The sequence below is a fragment of the Leptinotarsa decemlineata genome, unplaced genomic scaffold, assembly GCF_025532065.1.
Source record: "Leptinotarsa decemlineata unplaced genomic scaffold, Ldec_3_MD MMD2_tig00000882_RagTag_RagTag, whole genome shotgun sequence".
NCBI lineage: Eukaryota > Metazoa > Arthropoda > Insecta > Coleoptera > Chrysomelidae > Leptinotarsa > Leptinotarsa decemlineata.
In genome coordinates, this window is record NW_027412556.1 from 20,768,056 (window position 1) to 20,782,286 (window position 14,231).

Consider the following 14,231-nt stretch of genomic DNA (forward strand, 5'->3'; position numbering starts at 1 on the left):
TTTTGGCGGGAATTGCCCATTTTTCGCTTGATGATGGGTTTCCATATGTTGCGTATTTCTAAGCTGGCTTGGCTGACTACGTTGTTGGACAACATGTATGCGGCTTCCTTGAATTTTCTCCTAAACCAATGTTCCTCTCTGTACAAGATCTCAGCTTGGGACCACTCGATGTTGTGTTGATGGGTCCAAACATGGTCTGCTATTCCTGATTTGCTGGTTTCCCCTCGCTGTGTGTGCTTCTTGTGCTTGGCAATGCGAACATTCAATGGCCTCTCAGTTTCACCAATATAGGATTTTCCGCACTCACAGGGTATCCGGTAAATGCAATTCTTGGAATCGCAGTCCGCGTTTGGTGACCTGGTTTTCGTGAGGCTGCTACGGATAGTGTTACCGGATCTGAAGCAAGTTCTGATGTTGTACTTGGAAGCAATTCTTCTTATCCTCTCCGATAATCCTCTGATGTAGGGAAGTGCAAGCACTGGTTGTAACGGCTTCTCTTCCTCGCGAGACACCTGCTGTCTTCTAGTCAAAGTCTTTTCTACCATCGCTTTGGAGTAGCCATTCCGTTGAAGATCATTTTTGATGATGTCTAGTTCCTTCTCGAGACCTTCCTTCGTATTACAAAGCGCAAAAGCACGGTCTAATAGAGTCTTGATGATTCCTCTTTTAGTCGATTGATGATGGTTGGATTCGTGGTTCAGATACTGTCCCGTATGAGTGGGTTTTCGGTATATAGATGTTTTCCACTTAGTGTCGGTCCTCTTCACCAGAACGTCTAAGAATGGCAATTCGTTGTGGATTTCCTTCTCCATTGTGAAATTGATGGAAGGTCTCACGCTGTTGATGTGTTCCATAATATGGAACCATAATACAAAGATTCCATCATTTTATTTGTTTCGTTTGCAATTTTGTTTATATGTGCTTCGAAATTGAGTAGATACTTAAAAACTTTTTTCTTACAGGCTACCGGAATGATACGCTCGAGATGGACAGAAAATGTACCCATACCAGGAACAAATATATCATGATAAGTCTCATACTTATATTAGGTGTTTCCGTAGTTCAATCCTGTGCTACCGATCAGGAAGTACGGGATGAAAGTATGTTAGATCGAGAACTTAAGAACTATGTAGATCGGATTTTTGCCGTAGAAAACTTTAGTATCGTACCAGGAGTTAAAATTGAAGAAATCAGCGATAGAAACCAAAGTATAGTCAACGTAACAAATATCTGTGAGAATGGCAGGAGTGTGGAAAGTGTGGAGGACTATGTTGGAAAGAAAATCGATCAGTTTGCTGGCAGTCACGTGCTATCTGTTAATTTTGAGGAGACTGCAAGATTCCTGACATCCACACCAACAAGTAAGTATTATTTGAAAGAATATTTTTTTATTGAAAACTTCACAATGTGCTCAAACTCAGTTAGTGACAATTCTCTCAGTTTCATAACCTCAAATATAGTTTTTGGCTTTGAAAATGACAATTAACTTTTCAAGCAAAGAATTAGAAAAGAGAAAAAGTGAAGGACAAACAGGTTTACATTGTATCGACAAGTGATCAACGTTAAAAAAATTGAATTTCACATATTGAATTTTGAGACGCCATCACTGCTTGGCTGAAGTAAATGGTATGCCTGAGAGAAATTAAATTATACCGTATAGAGATACATACATTTAAGAAAATAAATATTTCAATGGAATTTCCAAACATTAATCCCTCCAAATTCACCCACACAATGGAAAAACAGATAGAGCTATTGCTTTCTCTCAGGGAAAGTTTTTATGCATACTGTCGAGCCGCGTTGAGTCCCAGGTAATGAAAGGTAATACCCCGAAACCCGTCTGTATGTGATCCACTCGATTGATTTCAGCGTGGTCGTGCTGCTTGGTTAACGAGTAGCATTTGTTTCTGAAGTATCTTGTATATACTATTCATGATAATAATTACAAATTTTCACAATAAGGACTTATTTTTCAATGCGTGTTTCACTGCAGTTGGACTGAGGGCATTCATCAGAACCCACTGTGTAGGTAAGTTAGGAAAAAAATCTTCGAAATTCAATTTCTGAATAATTATATTTTCATTCGTTTTGCCTGGTATGAGTAATTTGAATTCATATATGTATCTGAGAAAGTAGCAAGGAAAATTATGTTTTACGATGATATTAGGTACATCAATAATATAGTTTTCAATTTATATCGATTCATACGATATATTAGTATATCAGTTGATTATCCTGCATTCAAGCATACTATTTAGTGATCAAATTGAATAACTGTTTGTTACTTCTTGTTATCAGTCAGTTGAATTGAGTATTAAACTTACTGAATTACTTTTTTCTATATACAAATTCAAAATAAAATTTCATGAACATATATTTCACATATGATAACTAAATTATAATACATAAGTACCGATTTTGATATAATTTTTTTTTATTGAAATTCAATTCGTGCATACCCGTTAGGTCTGCATTCACGGAACGGGAAGGTTTTGTACCGAGAAAGGATTATAGGTCCTCCACTCACGAGACAAGAAGTTTTCTTAATAGCTATCAGCTATCAGTCCACCTTGATCTTGACTGAAAATGTGCAGAATTTCTTTCTTCCCATTCTGCTTCTCAATGCGCAAATCAAGAATTCAATTCAATATCAGCAATGTGTTCTTAAGGATACACCTAAGCGACATTTTATACGTCAATTCGGAAACAATAATTCGGTACTCGACATGGATTGAATTGATGTCGTTATTAGTCAATAAGCTTCAGCCATTCAGGTATATTTCTGAAAAAGTACCGTCTAAAAAATAAGAAATCCGGGCTGGTGGGCCTTGGTCGAAAATAACTTGTAGTACCAATCATTCCATCTGTTATCACCGCAGATGGTGTAGCAGACGAAACATAGAATATTACACGTTCATTTCCACCACGGCCTTTCAGCCCAAATTATGTTCTCTCTAATCTTGATTACGGCCGTAACGACCTGAGTCCTTATATCATTCTACGAAAAAAGTCACAAAGAATACGGGAACATTCGTACATATAGTAAAAGAAATTCAACAAAACCTTGCGGAATTTTTGACTGTCTATATAATGTGTTTTAACACCCCCCTTTTTAAACACCCTTTTTAACACGTTCATTTGAACAATTTGATAAGAGTCAAGAGGTAGAGATGCAACTTTACAAACTTCATTTTATTCGCCTAGGAAGTGGAACAGAGGCAAGAAGGTTTCAATCTCGAATTTCCGCCGTTTGAAAGCCTTTCCTCTCTCACTACCCTGACAAGTCGATACAACTCCGATCTCGCTGCGATGAAAAGTGTCATTCCTGGTGTTACTTCAGTAACAAAACGTTACCTTTTGATGTTTGAAATTACTAATTTACGTTTTTTTTTTGTCTCATTTTGTTACATTTTGAGAAACTTCCAACTGACAGTTTACTCATCAGAACTGACAAGTGACGTATCAAAACTGACAGTTGACCTAGCATAACTGAGAGTGAACGTATCAAAACCGACAACTGGAAAGCGTCATCACAGGTCTTCACAGGTCATCACTGTCACTTTTGAAGATAAATCAGATAGTGATACCAACCTCTCGGCACGGAATGCTGCGTTTTGTTTGTGACTCATTCTAAGGTTTTCCAACGATGCCACTTTTTTCCATACAATCTGTCACATTTTTTGGACAGGAACAACACTGCCCATAAAATATTCTTCAATCTGTTAGTATTGGAGCGTTCTGAAACAGAAACTTCAGCGATAATGATAGTGTGGATAGGTTTCTTCGGTCTTTCTGTTGGGATATTTTATAAAACCATAGTATAGATACACCGACATGATATAATTCTGTATGATATGAAATTCAGTTTCGTCTACAACATGAATTTTCAGGATAATAAATCAACAATGTAATAGAATCGCGGTACTTGATTGAGAAAACATCGAAAAATTTACACTATTCTTCGAATAAAAGAGTTTCTGATTCCGTGATGAAGTGAGTTTAACTTTGAAGCGACGGCACTCCCATTTTTCCAGGTACTTCTGGAACATTTGTTTTTGAAAAAAATCAAACGTGCTGAATAAGTCAAAGACTACCCATCTCCAAGTATATGTATTGAAGAGACGAATCTCCAAACTATTTGCGATGTTTTAGACTATATACAGGTTGCTTACAGGCAAGTGGATTTTTTCTGAACAGAATCACAGTTCACGAGTATTTCTGGGAACATAATTCAAAGTGGTATTTGATCTTCATAAAGCTTCAAAAGTTGGTGTAGGCAATGTAGCGTTTCAGTTCATAACAGTGTTTTAGGTTTCTCATAAGCTACTTTCATCTCTCCAAAAAGGTAATGAAATATCGATAATGTACTGTACAACTGTACAGATATTGCCGTGAATATATTGGAGATCTTTGTAGTATTTAATTATTCAGATTGTGTCAGTATCAAAAACTCAAGTTCAGTTCATTTCAGTGCAGATATTCGTCCGGTGTTTGAGGAATATTGGAACACATCATTGTTTATATTTTGAAAATGAAAACCTGTCAATGTTATTCAACAATTCATTAAAATTAGAAAGAAAACCTTGACAATTTCTTTATTAGAAGAAATCCAAGTGGTCAATAAATAGATAATAATATATTTTTTCCAGAAAACAATTTTTCCATATACCTATACAAGAATATCTTTCTGAGAAACTAGCTACTTTCAATTGGAAAGTAGTTCGAAAAGCTTTTTTCATGCAAATATAAATCTGACTGTAATGAAACATTGCTAAATTTTGCAAACTTTTTGCAGGATTTTTGGTGAAGTGTCTTTCAATGTGTCTAAGTACTGCAGTAATATTTTGAATGATTTATGAGAATCGAAATACAAATATGTGTTTTCTCTCGACTTTCTGAAGGAAACATCCACTCAACAAATTTCACTTATTATTGGATGAGCAGATAACTAACACGGGTTTTTCAAATCCAAATTTCTTCACAAAATATCATTTTATTGCTTTCAACTTCCAATCCACAAGTATTTCCAATCTTCAATTCGAAGTCATCGGTATCCTGGAATGATTTTTGTTCATTTTCTGATTCTCCTGAGGATAAATATATGAGAAATCTCGAATAACTAGTTTGATGCCTTCTTACAAACATACTATACCCATTTCTAAAGAGGAATTAAGAAATATTATAGCATATCCGATATAATTCTACTGCAATACACTAGAAACTAAAAGTATCGTAAATTTCATGTAATCCAAAGTACTTTGAAATCCATCAATAATACATATTCATATTCCGTTCGCTTTACCAATCATTTTGAATATTTCATTAAATGTCCGATGCATTCGAAGAAATGAAATGCCACACTACGTTGACAAATATCAAGGGCATGGGTATTCGAAAACAGATTTCTCAGTATAACATAAGTTGCGTTCGTCATGTCGCTCTCTTAGGGGAAGAAAGTTTTGGGTTGTGATTGTCGGGGGACACTAACTACTAACATCAACACACTTGAGGGTTAGACTAATTTTCGAATTCATACTCCCGTGAGATATTCAATCGGACCCTTATTATTGTTACTGACGGTTACCAGAAACTACTTCTGATAAAATACTGAGTTCAGTTTGAGTAGAGCCTAGATGATGATAGCACGACCAGCTGTCGAAAGCGCTTGCAGATAATTAAATAGAAGTTATGAAGCTTCAAATCCTTTTTGTGACTCACATTGATATCAAAATGCTGAAAATAAAGGGAAATTAGCTATTTTTAACAAGTACTTTCTTGGTTTTTTCTCATTTTGTCTTCAATCGAGGACCGCCTGCCCTGTACTGACGATGCCCAATAGGCTGAAACAGCTATCTACCGGTGGCTCTTAATATATATATATATATATATATATATATATATATATATATATATATATATATATACATATATTTTGATTGATGCAACTAATTTTACTTTATTTTGAGTATTTCAATATTGAATTCTAAAAAAAAGGATTTGAAGCTTTATATCTTCTATTGGCACTAGCACTTCTCAAACTGCAGTTTGAGGAGTGCCAGAAGATGACAGTACTACCAACTGTCGAAAGCTCTCGCAGATAATTAATAGAAGATATGAAGCTTTATATCTTCTATTAATTATCTGAGAGCGCTTTCGACAGTTGCTAGTACTGTCATCTTCTAGGCACCCGAAAAACTGAACTGGTCATCCTGTTGTCTGCCTCTTTATACGGCCAGAGCGTCTTAACTCAGGTATTTCAGGTACTTTAGGTAAATTTGCCTGTATTTGTTCTGCATCAGGTACTCTGTTTTCTGTTAGATCTTCTCTAGGAATGTGTATGGTTTTGTTTAATATATTGAATGTGAGGTCTTGGTGTGTTTTGATTTGTACTTGTTCCTCAATAAGTGATTTATGACTGTTGAATTTATGGATGTTCAAGTTTTCCCAAATGTCCATGCGGTTTCCCTTGTTGACTTGTTTCATGAGTTTTATGTTCTCTGGTAGGGGGAAATTATGTTTGTTTTGTATGGCGTGTGATGCAAGGTTTGATTTATATACTGTTGGTTTATGTATGCCTTTTTGTGCTCATTGTACCTTTGGATCAGTTTTTTCTTGGTTTGGCCGATATAGAATTTGTTGCGGTCCGAGCATTGTATACTGTATATCCCGTTTTGGTCTTTGTCTTCTTCTTTTTCATAGTTGTTTATTTTTTGTGTTATCTTCGTGTTTGTATGTGATGTTGATGTTCAGTGGTTTGAAGATGTTTGTTAGTTTTTTGGTTTGGTGTCCTACGTACCTAAATGCTGTTCATCGTTGTGTTGTTTTGTCTGTTGGGGTGGCTTGATCCTTGTTCTGTATTTTTTGTTTGATTCTGTTTTCTACGTACGTAGGACACCAAACCAAAAAACTAACGAACATCTTCAAACCACTGAACATCATTATCACACACAAGCAGAACACGAAGATAACACAAAAAATTAACAACTATGAAAAAGAAGAAGACAAAGACCAAAACGGGATATACAGTATACAATGCTCGGACTGCAACAAATTCTATATCGGCCAAACCAAGAAAAAACTGACCCAAAGGTACAATGAGCACAAAAAGGCATACATAAATCCAACAGTATATAAATCAAACCGTGCAATACGCCATACAAAACAAACATAATTTCCCCCCACCAGAGAACATAAAAGTCATAAAACAAGTCAACAAGGGAAACCGCATGGACATTTGGGAAAACTTGAACATCCATAACTTTAACAGTCATAAATCACTTATCGAGGAACAAGTACAAATCAAAACACAACAAGAACTCACATTCAATATATTAAACAAAACCATACACATTCCTAGAGAAGATGTAACACAAAACAGAGTACCTGATGCAGAACAAATACAGGCAAATTTACCTGAAGTACCTGAAATACCTGAGCTGACCGTATAAAGAGGCAGACAACAGGATGACCAGTTCAGTTTGTGGGTGCCTAGAAGATGACAGTACTAGCAACTGTCGAAAGCGCTCGCAGATAATTAATAGAAGATAGAATTTAATATTGAAATACTCAAAATAAAAGAAAATTAGTTGCATCAATCAGAATATATAAAATTGATAGTAGAATGTCCGTCAAATTTTTAACAGTTATTGTTGCAATGATGTTGTCTCTTCAGGAAAGAATAGAAATAGTTTTGATATGTGGTGAGAATACACCATACCGGCAAGTAGCTTACATTTTTAATGAACGGCATCCAGGAAAAATTGTTCAACATACTACTGTGTCAAGGATATTGTCGAAATTCAGAGAAACAGAATCCGTAGCAAATCAATTTAAGAAAAAGCACACTCCAAGTAAATATGATGAGGAGGCCCAACTTAACATTTGTTTGAAAGTTATTGAACACGGGCAAACTAGCATAACCGATATTATAAAAAATACCGATTACAAGAGAAAAAGTGGCCTCACAAGCCAAAATTTTTTAACCCATTAAAAGAACGAGATTTTGATATCCGTTTTGGGGTTTTCATTCTGGTTTCAAGGAGAGAGAGGAGAAAATGTAAAGTTTCCGTATAGAATTTTATGGACAGATGAAGCAACGTTCTCTTCAAATGGAACGGTATGTTCTCAAAATTGCTGATGGTGGGCCCAAGAAAATCCCAATTTCACAGTTGAATGTGGTGATCAGTATTCTTTCAAAACTTATGTATGGTGTATGATACTTAACGACCAAATAATTGGGCCATTTTTCTTCAGGGAAAATTTGTCATCCGTTGGTTATGTCAACCTTTTAAATGATGAGGTCAGTGAAGTTTTAGATAATATGCCTTTGACTATCGGCGCACCAATACATCACACGGTTGCTGTAAAACAGTCCCTCCAACAAATGTTCAGAGGCAAAGTTATTGGACGTAACTGAGAACATTATTGTCCACCTAGATTAGAAGGATCATAACTTGTATTGAACGTGTAGGACGACATACTGAAATGTAGGCTGTAAGTGTTTGATAACCTCATTTAGATCAATAAGTAATTTTTTGTACCCATTTGTGTTTTCTATAATATTATTGTTGTTTAAAATTTATAATAATAATAATAATAGTTCTTTCGAAATTATTTGCATTTTTTTACAGTTGCCTCTGCTCCATGATGAGTTTGTTATGTATACATGAGTTGATGACAATTAACCGAACTTGTTTTTTAAAATAAAGGGGATATCTGTCAAAAATAAGCAAAACGTTAACTTTAACTTGGCATATGGATATAAAATTACCGTAGACACAACTTTTTCAAGTAACTTTTTGTTAAATTCGATCTAGAAATGCACTTTTTCAAACTTTTTCAAAAAAAAAAGTTGACTTTATAGGCTGTATCCAGTACCATTCTGTCATGTAGACTCTCCAAATTCAAAAGTCCACGGCCTCCCTGTTGTCGGGGGGAAGTACAAGCGTGGAACGGACGATTTGGGATGCAAACTCCTATAGAGATGCATCATTTTTCGGGTCTTTACGTCGAGTTGATACTGCTCCTCCCGAGTCCACTTCACTACTTCAAACGAGTATAGTAAGATTGGAACGGCAAGCATATTTGTTCCAGCAACTTTGTTCTCCCCGACAGTTCCGGTGACCAAATTTGTCAAAGTTTGGGCTGATACTTGCCGCGGAGAGAGTTTTTCACTGCTGTTACTTCTTGTGAGTGGCGTTGTTCCACCCTGAGGTAAGTATACGTCCCTCCGGCATCCAGATGATGTATTAATGAGATGCAGAAGAGAAGGGGACTGAGGGAATCACCCTGAAATACACCCCTTCTGAAAGTGACCCACCCTGTTTGGACTCTCGCTTGACCAGATGTTATGGTAAAGCGAGTTCGCCAGAGTGGTATCAGTTGTTCAATGCATCTCACTATTTTGTCGGGTACCGCAAAGCATCTTAGCAAATGCAAGATGAGCTCATGCGAATTTGTATCAAATGCCTTACGCCAATCGATCCAGTCCATAGAGAGGTTACGCTTATATTGTATCGAATCCTGCGTTACACATCTATCGATGAGCAGGTTCTCTTTACATCCAGCGACTCCTCTCTGCTCATATATCCGTTCGAACACTCGGTCAACTGCGGTGAATATTCGTTTGTATAAGATGCTTGTAAACAACTTATAACACGAATTCAAGCATGTTATCGGTCTGTAATTCTTAGGAATCGACAAATCTCCGCTTTTGGGGATAAGAACGGTCCGCCCCTCTACAAACCAATCCGGAATCGGCTGCTCCCCATCGAGCCATGAGTTGAAAACTCTGGCCAGATGGCGGTGGGTACTTGGTAGTTTTTTCCACCAATAAGTGTTCAGCCCATCTGGGCCTGGAGCAGCAAAGTTCTTGGAACCAACGAGGGCCCTTCGAACGTCATCCGGGGTTATGGGTTGCGCAGTTCATTGGGCTCAGGCTGTCGAAGCTCTGTATTGAAAGATTATTATTATTATTATTATTATTATTCTTTTCTTCATTTGTCGTATTCACCCACGTATTCACCCACTATTAAACCTTCCCTGGACTTCTACAAATAATTCTGAACCAAAATTAGCCAAATCGATCCAGCCGTTCTCGAGTTTTTGCAATTCATTTTTATATATTAGATATAAGGCACAATATTATAATATACAGACCGTTTTTTATCTGATCCCACTATTGCAATCTCGAAAATGGTAAAACCCACAAAGTCGGTTTACTGACATTTATTATAAAACATAGCTGAATTCGTTGTTATACTGGCTACAAAAATCAATGAAAGAAACTAGAGGTCCGTATTATAACGAAATATATTTGATAATGAAATCTAATGAACGAAACGTCGCATTGCGAATTTGTTTATATCAGATTATGACAAATATGAAGCAGCATTGCAAGTCTTTCAGATATCATCCGAAATGGAGGCGATAGAGCCAAAAAAACGAAATTCGACAGATCTAGGTTTTGGCAAATATTTCAAAAACAACCAATGATATTCTCGATCTGAACAATCGTATTTGAAAAAAAATAAGTGAATGATGAAATCTAATGGAAGAATCGTCGCATTGCAAATTGGTTCATATCAGATTAAACAAATATGAAACAGTATTGAAAGTTCGTCTGCTTATATTCATATCATTCGAAATGCGCCAAAAGAATGAAATGTCTCCATGTCATATGTGATAATCTCGATATAATGGGTGTTTTTTTGTTCCTGTTCAAATTTCCGTTTTCAACCTCTCGTCTTAGCAATGGCAACAGGTACGATCCACAGGGCTATTGGAAATGCACGTGTTTCCTGTTGAAAGAATATATGCGGATTCATTGAGTTTTCCAATTTTTTCATGAGTTTCTTCGGTGATAATTTTTGTTTCTTTTCACAGTAAGAAATATTGAGCTCTTCACAAAAAATGCCCCCCCAAAGAATATCACAGCATGCGTTATTGCACTTTGAGATCAAAATTATCGATGTGGAAGAAACTAAAATGAAAATCAGTCTAATCAGAGTTTGATTCTCTGTATCAGTATTCGACGGCCCAGCCAGGCGTCAGTTGCATTATTTATTTATTAACACAATTTGACTTTTGCTGTAATTTAGAAATGCGTTTTGGAAAAATAACGTGCCGTTCATTCAAAATCTTGATAGAGCTGATCCTTATGTCAATAGAACATCTCACGTAGACTTATTATTGGGAAAGGACATATTTTCGACTGAAACAAGCAGGGTTGTGAATGTCTACATGGGCAGGTCGATTTCAAATAAAAGTATTACAGTGCTATTTAGTAGTCGCATATTCAAGCTAATTGAAGAATTCTGTGTATAGAACTGTTGTATGAGTAATTGAATCTGTGAAAAGAAACATTAAAGGTTAACATCTGCCTAGTTAAACGACTAGGGACAAGTAGAGATAATTTGAAGAGAATCTCGGGATCGGTCCTCAGTCAGTTGATGATTTTAAACAGAAGAAATAGGTTTCTATGTTTTCTACGTGCCTCGAGAGAAGATATGTTCAATATGCGTTGTAATGCAAAAATGCAACATGTGTTCACTCATTTCGAAGGCAATATATCTCAGGGAATTGTGCTGTAGAGCCTCAAGTTTTACTTAATGTCTAACGTAAAGGAAGGACCAAATTGTAGAACAATAATCGAGATCAGATCTAACCAGGAATAAATTGAGGGATCAAATAGAGGTGATGTTAATGGAATCGCAGGTGGTTTTCTTTATAGAGCCAAGCAACTTCATGGATTTCTGAATTATGGCAAAAGTGCGTGATTTATAGCTGACTGTGGAGTCTAGGCTTATACCAAGATCTTTGGTTTCGAAAGCAGAATGTGCGGTCGGATTTTTTATACTATATTCAAAAGTGATCGGGTTCTATGAAAGTGAAGAATATAGCATTCGGATGCGTTCAAATACATACTATTTGCGAAAACCAGTTAGACAGACAATGGTGAGCAAATAGCAATACTTTACATTCGTGAAAGCAACGAATCAAATCGTTAATGAAAAGGTTAAACATCAGTGATCGCAAGTGTGAACCTTGTGGAACACCCGATATAACTCCGATGATTAAACATGATAGTTTGAGTTTTTTCCGTAATAAAGATATGATAAACTGCAATACCAGCCCATAAACACCGTTTAAATAAAGTGCTCACGATAAGTGCTCATTTAGATTTTCGACCGAATTTATATATTGGAGTAACATATGATGTTCAGAGAAGTCTGAAAATTCGCCCTATAACAAATATTTATTAAAAAATGTATTGAGAAATGGGCAAGACAAAATAAAGCTAAATGATTTGAGAAAAGTAGAGGAAATCACATCAGAACCAGGGCTTTTGTTGGTATTAGGTTTAGACCGTTTTTCATAGATTTTCGATATTACAATGTGATTTTTGAACACATTGAACATGAGTGTAATATGGGTATCATGAGTATATAAAGATTGATTTGCATATACGGAAGAAAATTGGTTGGCTAGAAGGTTGACAATATCTATCCTATTGGTAGCAATACGATCATCAAGAGTCATTGTATTATATGAAGTGTAATTTTTTATTTACTGTTTATAAAATTCCAAAAGTATTCAACATTATCAATTAAAGAAAGATCAGTACGTTGGATGTAATTTGCGTGACACTGTCTTTCTATTAATTGACATCTAGATCATAAAAAATTGAATGCTGCATAGCTTTCTGGACATCTTGCGTTCTTATAAATCTTGTGAGCTGATTTCTCCTCATAAAGTAGTTTCTTCAGCTCAGGAGCTCTGGAACTGAAACGTGAACAGTACTGTATTATCTAGTTGTGATTAGATGGGATCAACGGTACCTCCTTCATCATAATAATAATAATAATGTTTATTTGCATAATGAAATAAAATATTACAAAACCAATATAACACATGCATAAAACAAATAAACAGAAAAGTCACAGAAGCAGTTCAAACTGCTTGTATGTGATATGATGACACATCCGGGTGAAGTCATATTTGGGTTTTTTGATAAGTCACATGTTGGGTAAATTTCACACTTCGGTAAATGACATAATCAGGGGGTACTCTTTTTTTATTTTTCATACTCATTTGGAATTTATGATATTACTGAAAATATTACGTTCCGTCTTGAGAATCCACTCAGTTAAAAAAAAATTAATTTTCCAATTTTCTCAATATTCAGAATCTCATGAGGTATTTGCTTGTATATTCTAGGTGCCAGATAATTGACACTTCGTTGTCCGATCGTTTTGTCACATCGGGGTGAAAATAAGGAATAATTACTTCGTGTATTACGAGTATGTTCATAAACTTGTAATGAAATTTTTTTATTTTCAATGAATAATAATATTTTCATACAGTAAAGTTGTGTAATGTCCATGATTTGAGCTTCTTTATATAAGAGATCACTACTATAAATACGTGTCTCGCCAAATATTAGTTTGAGAATCCATTTCTGAACCACATTTACGTTTTCTGCAAAACAATCACTAACACCCCCCATCCTAGAATTCCGTATGTAAGTTGTGAGTGTATTAGTGAAAAATAAATCATTTTCAATTGTCCGATGTCCATAAATTCTTCAAGATATCTAAATTACGAAAGAAACCCTCTTAATTTTTCGAGAAGTCGTTTCATATGTAAATCCCACTTCATATACTTATGATGCACTGTTTGGAAGCTTTGGTGTAGTAATGAATATTACTGGAGTGTTTTCCCAACACCACATCGTTATTTTTACACCTCGACACGTGTTTCGATCACCAATCACCAATCACTTGGTGATGGAAACACGTGTCGAGGTGTAAAAATAACGATGTGGTGTTGGGAAAAAACTCCAGTAATACCCACTTCATATGTCGATCTATCGTGACACCAAGGTATTTCACCGAAGTTGCTGAAGGAATTTGTTTGTTCAAATCTACTTTGAGAGGACCTAGGTTCGGTAATATTTTCTCTACTCCAACGTCTTGAACATCTATATTGAATAGTGAGGAGGTGAGCGTTGGTGTATCCGGTGCACTACTTCGCTTATTTACCTTGGATATTCGATTTGTGAACTCTTCTTCAGTTAATTCCGTAATTTCCACTTCAGCTTCCAGTTGTTGAGCGGTGTACTACGTGTCGTTTACTAATAATTTTCTGTTTCTTATGTAGGCGGTGAGATTCTTTTCTCTTGCTGATTTCAGATGTTTATATAATATTTTATTTTCCTGTTGTTCTTCAGG

The 14,231-nt window shown here is 35.8% G+C and overlaps 1 protein-coding gene across 1 annotated transcript in view; it reads left to right on the plus strand.

Annotated features, from left to right (window-relative positions):
* The window catches only part of Osi24 (Protein), a 136,544-nt gene that overhangs the window by 26,109 nt on the left and 96,204 nt on the right, over window positions 1-14,231 (plus strand). The window contains 1 exon segment of the mRNA XM_074175204.1: window positions 963-1,361. Within this exon segment, the coding sequence (XP_074031305.1) occupies window positions 986-1,361 (376 nt within the window). The 5' untranslated portion in view covers window positions 963-985.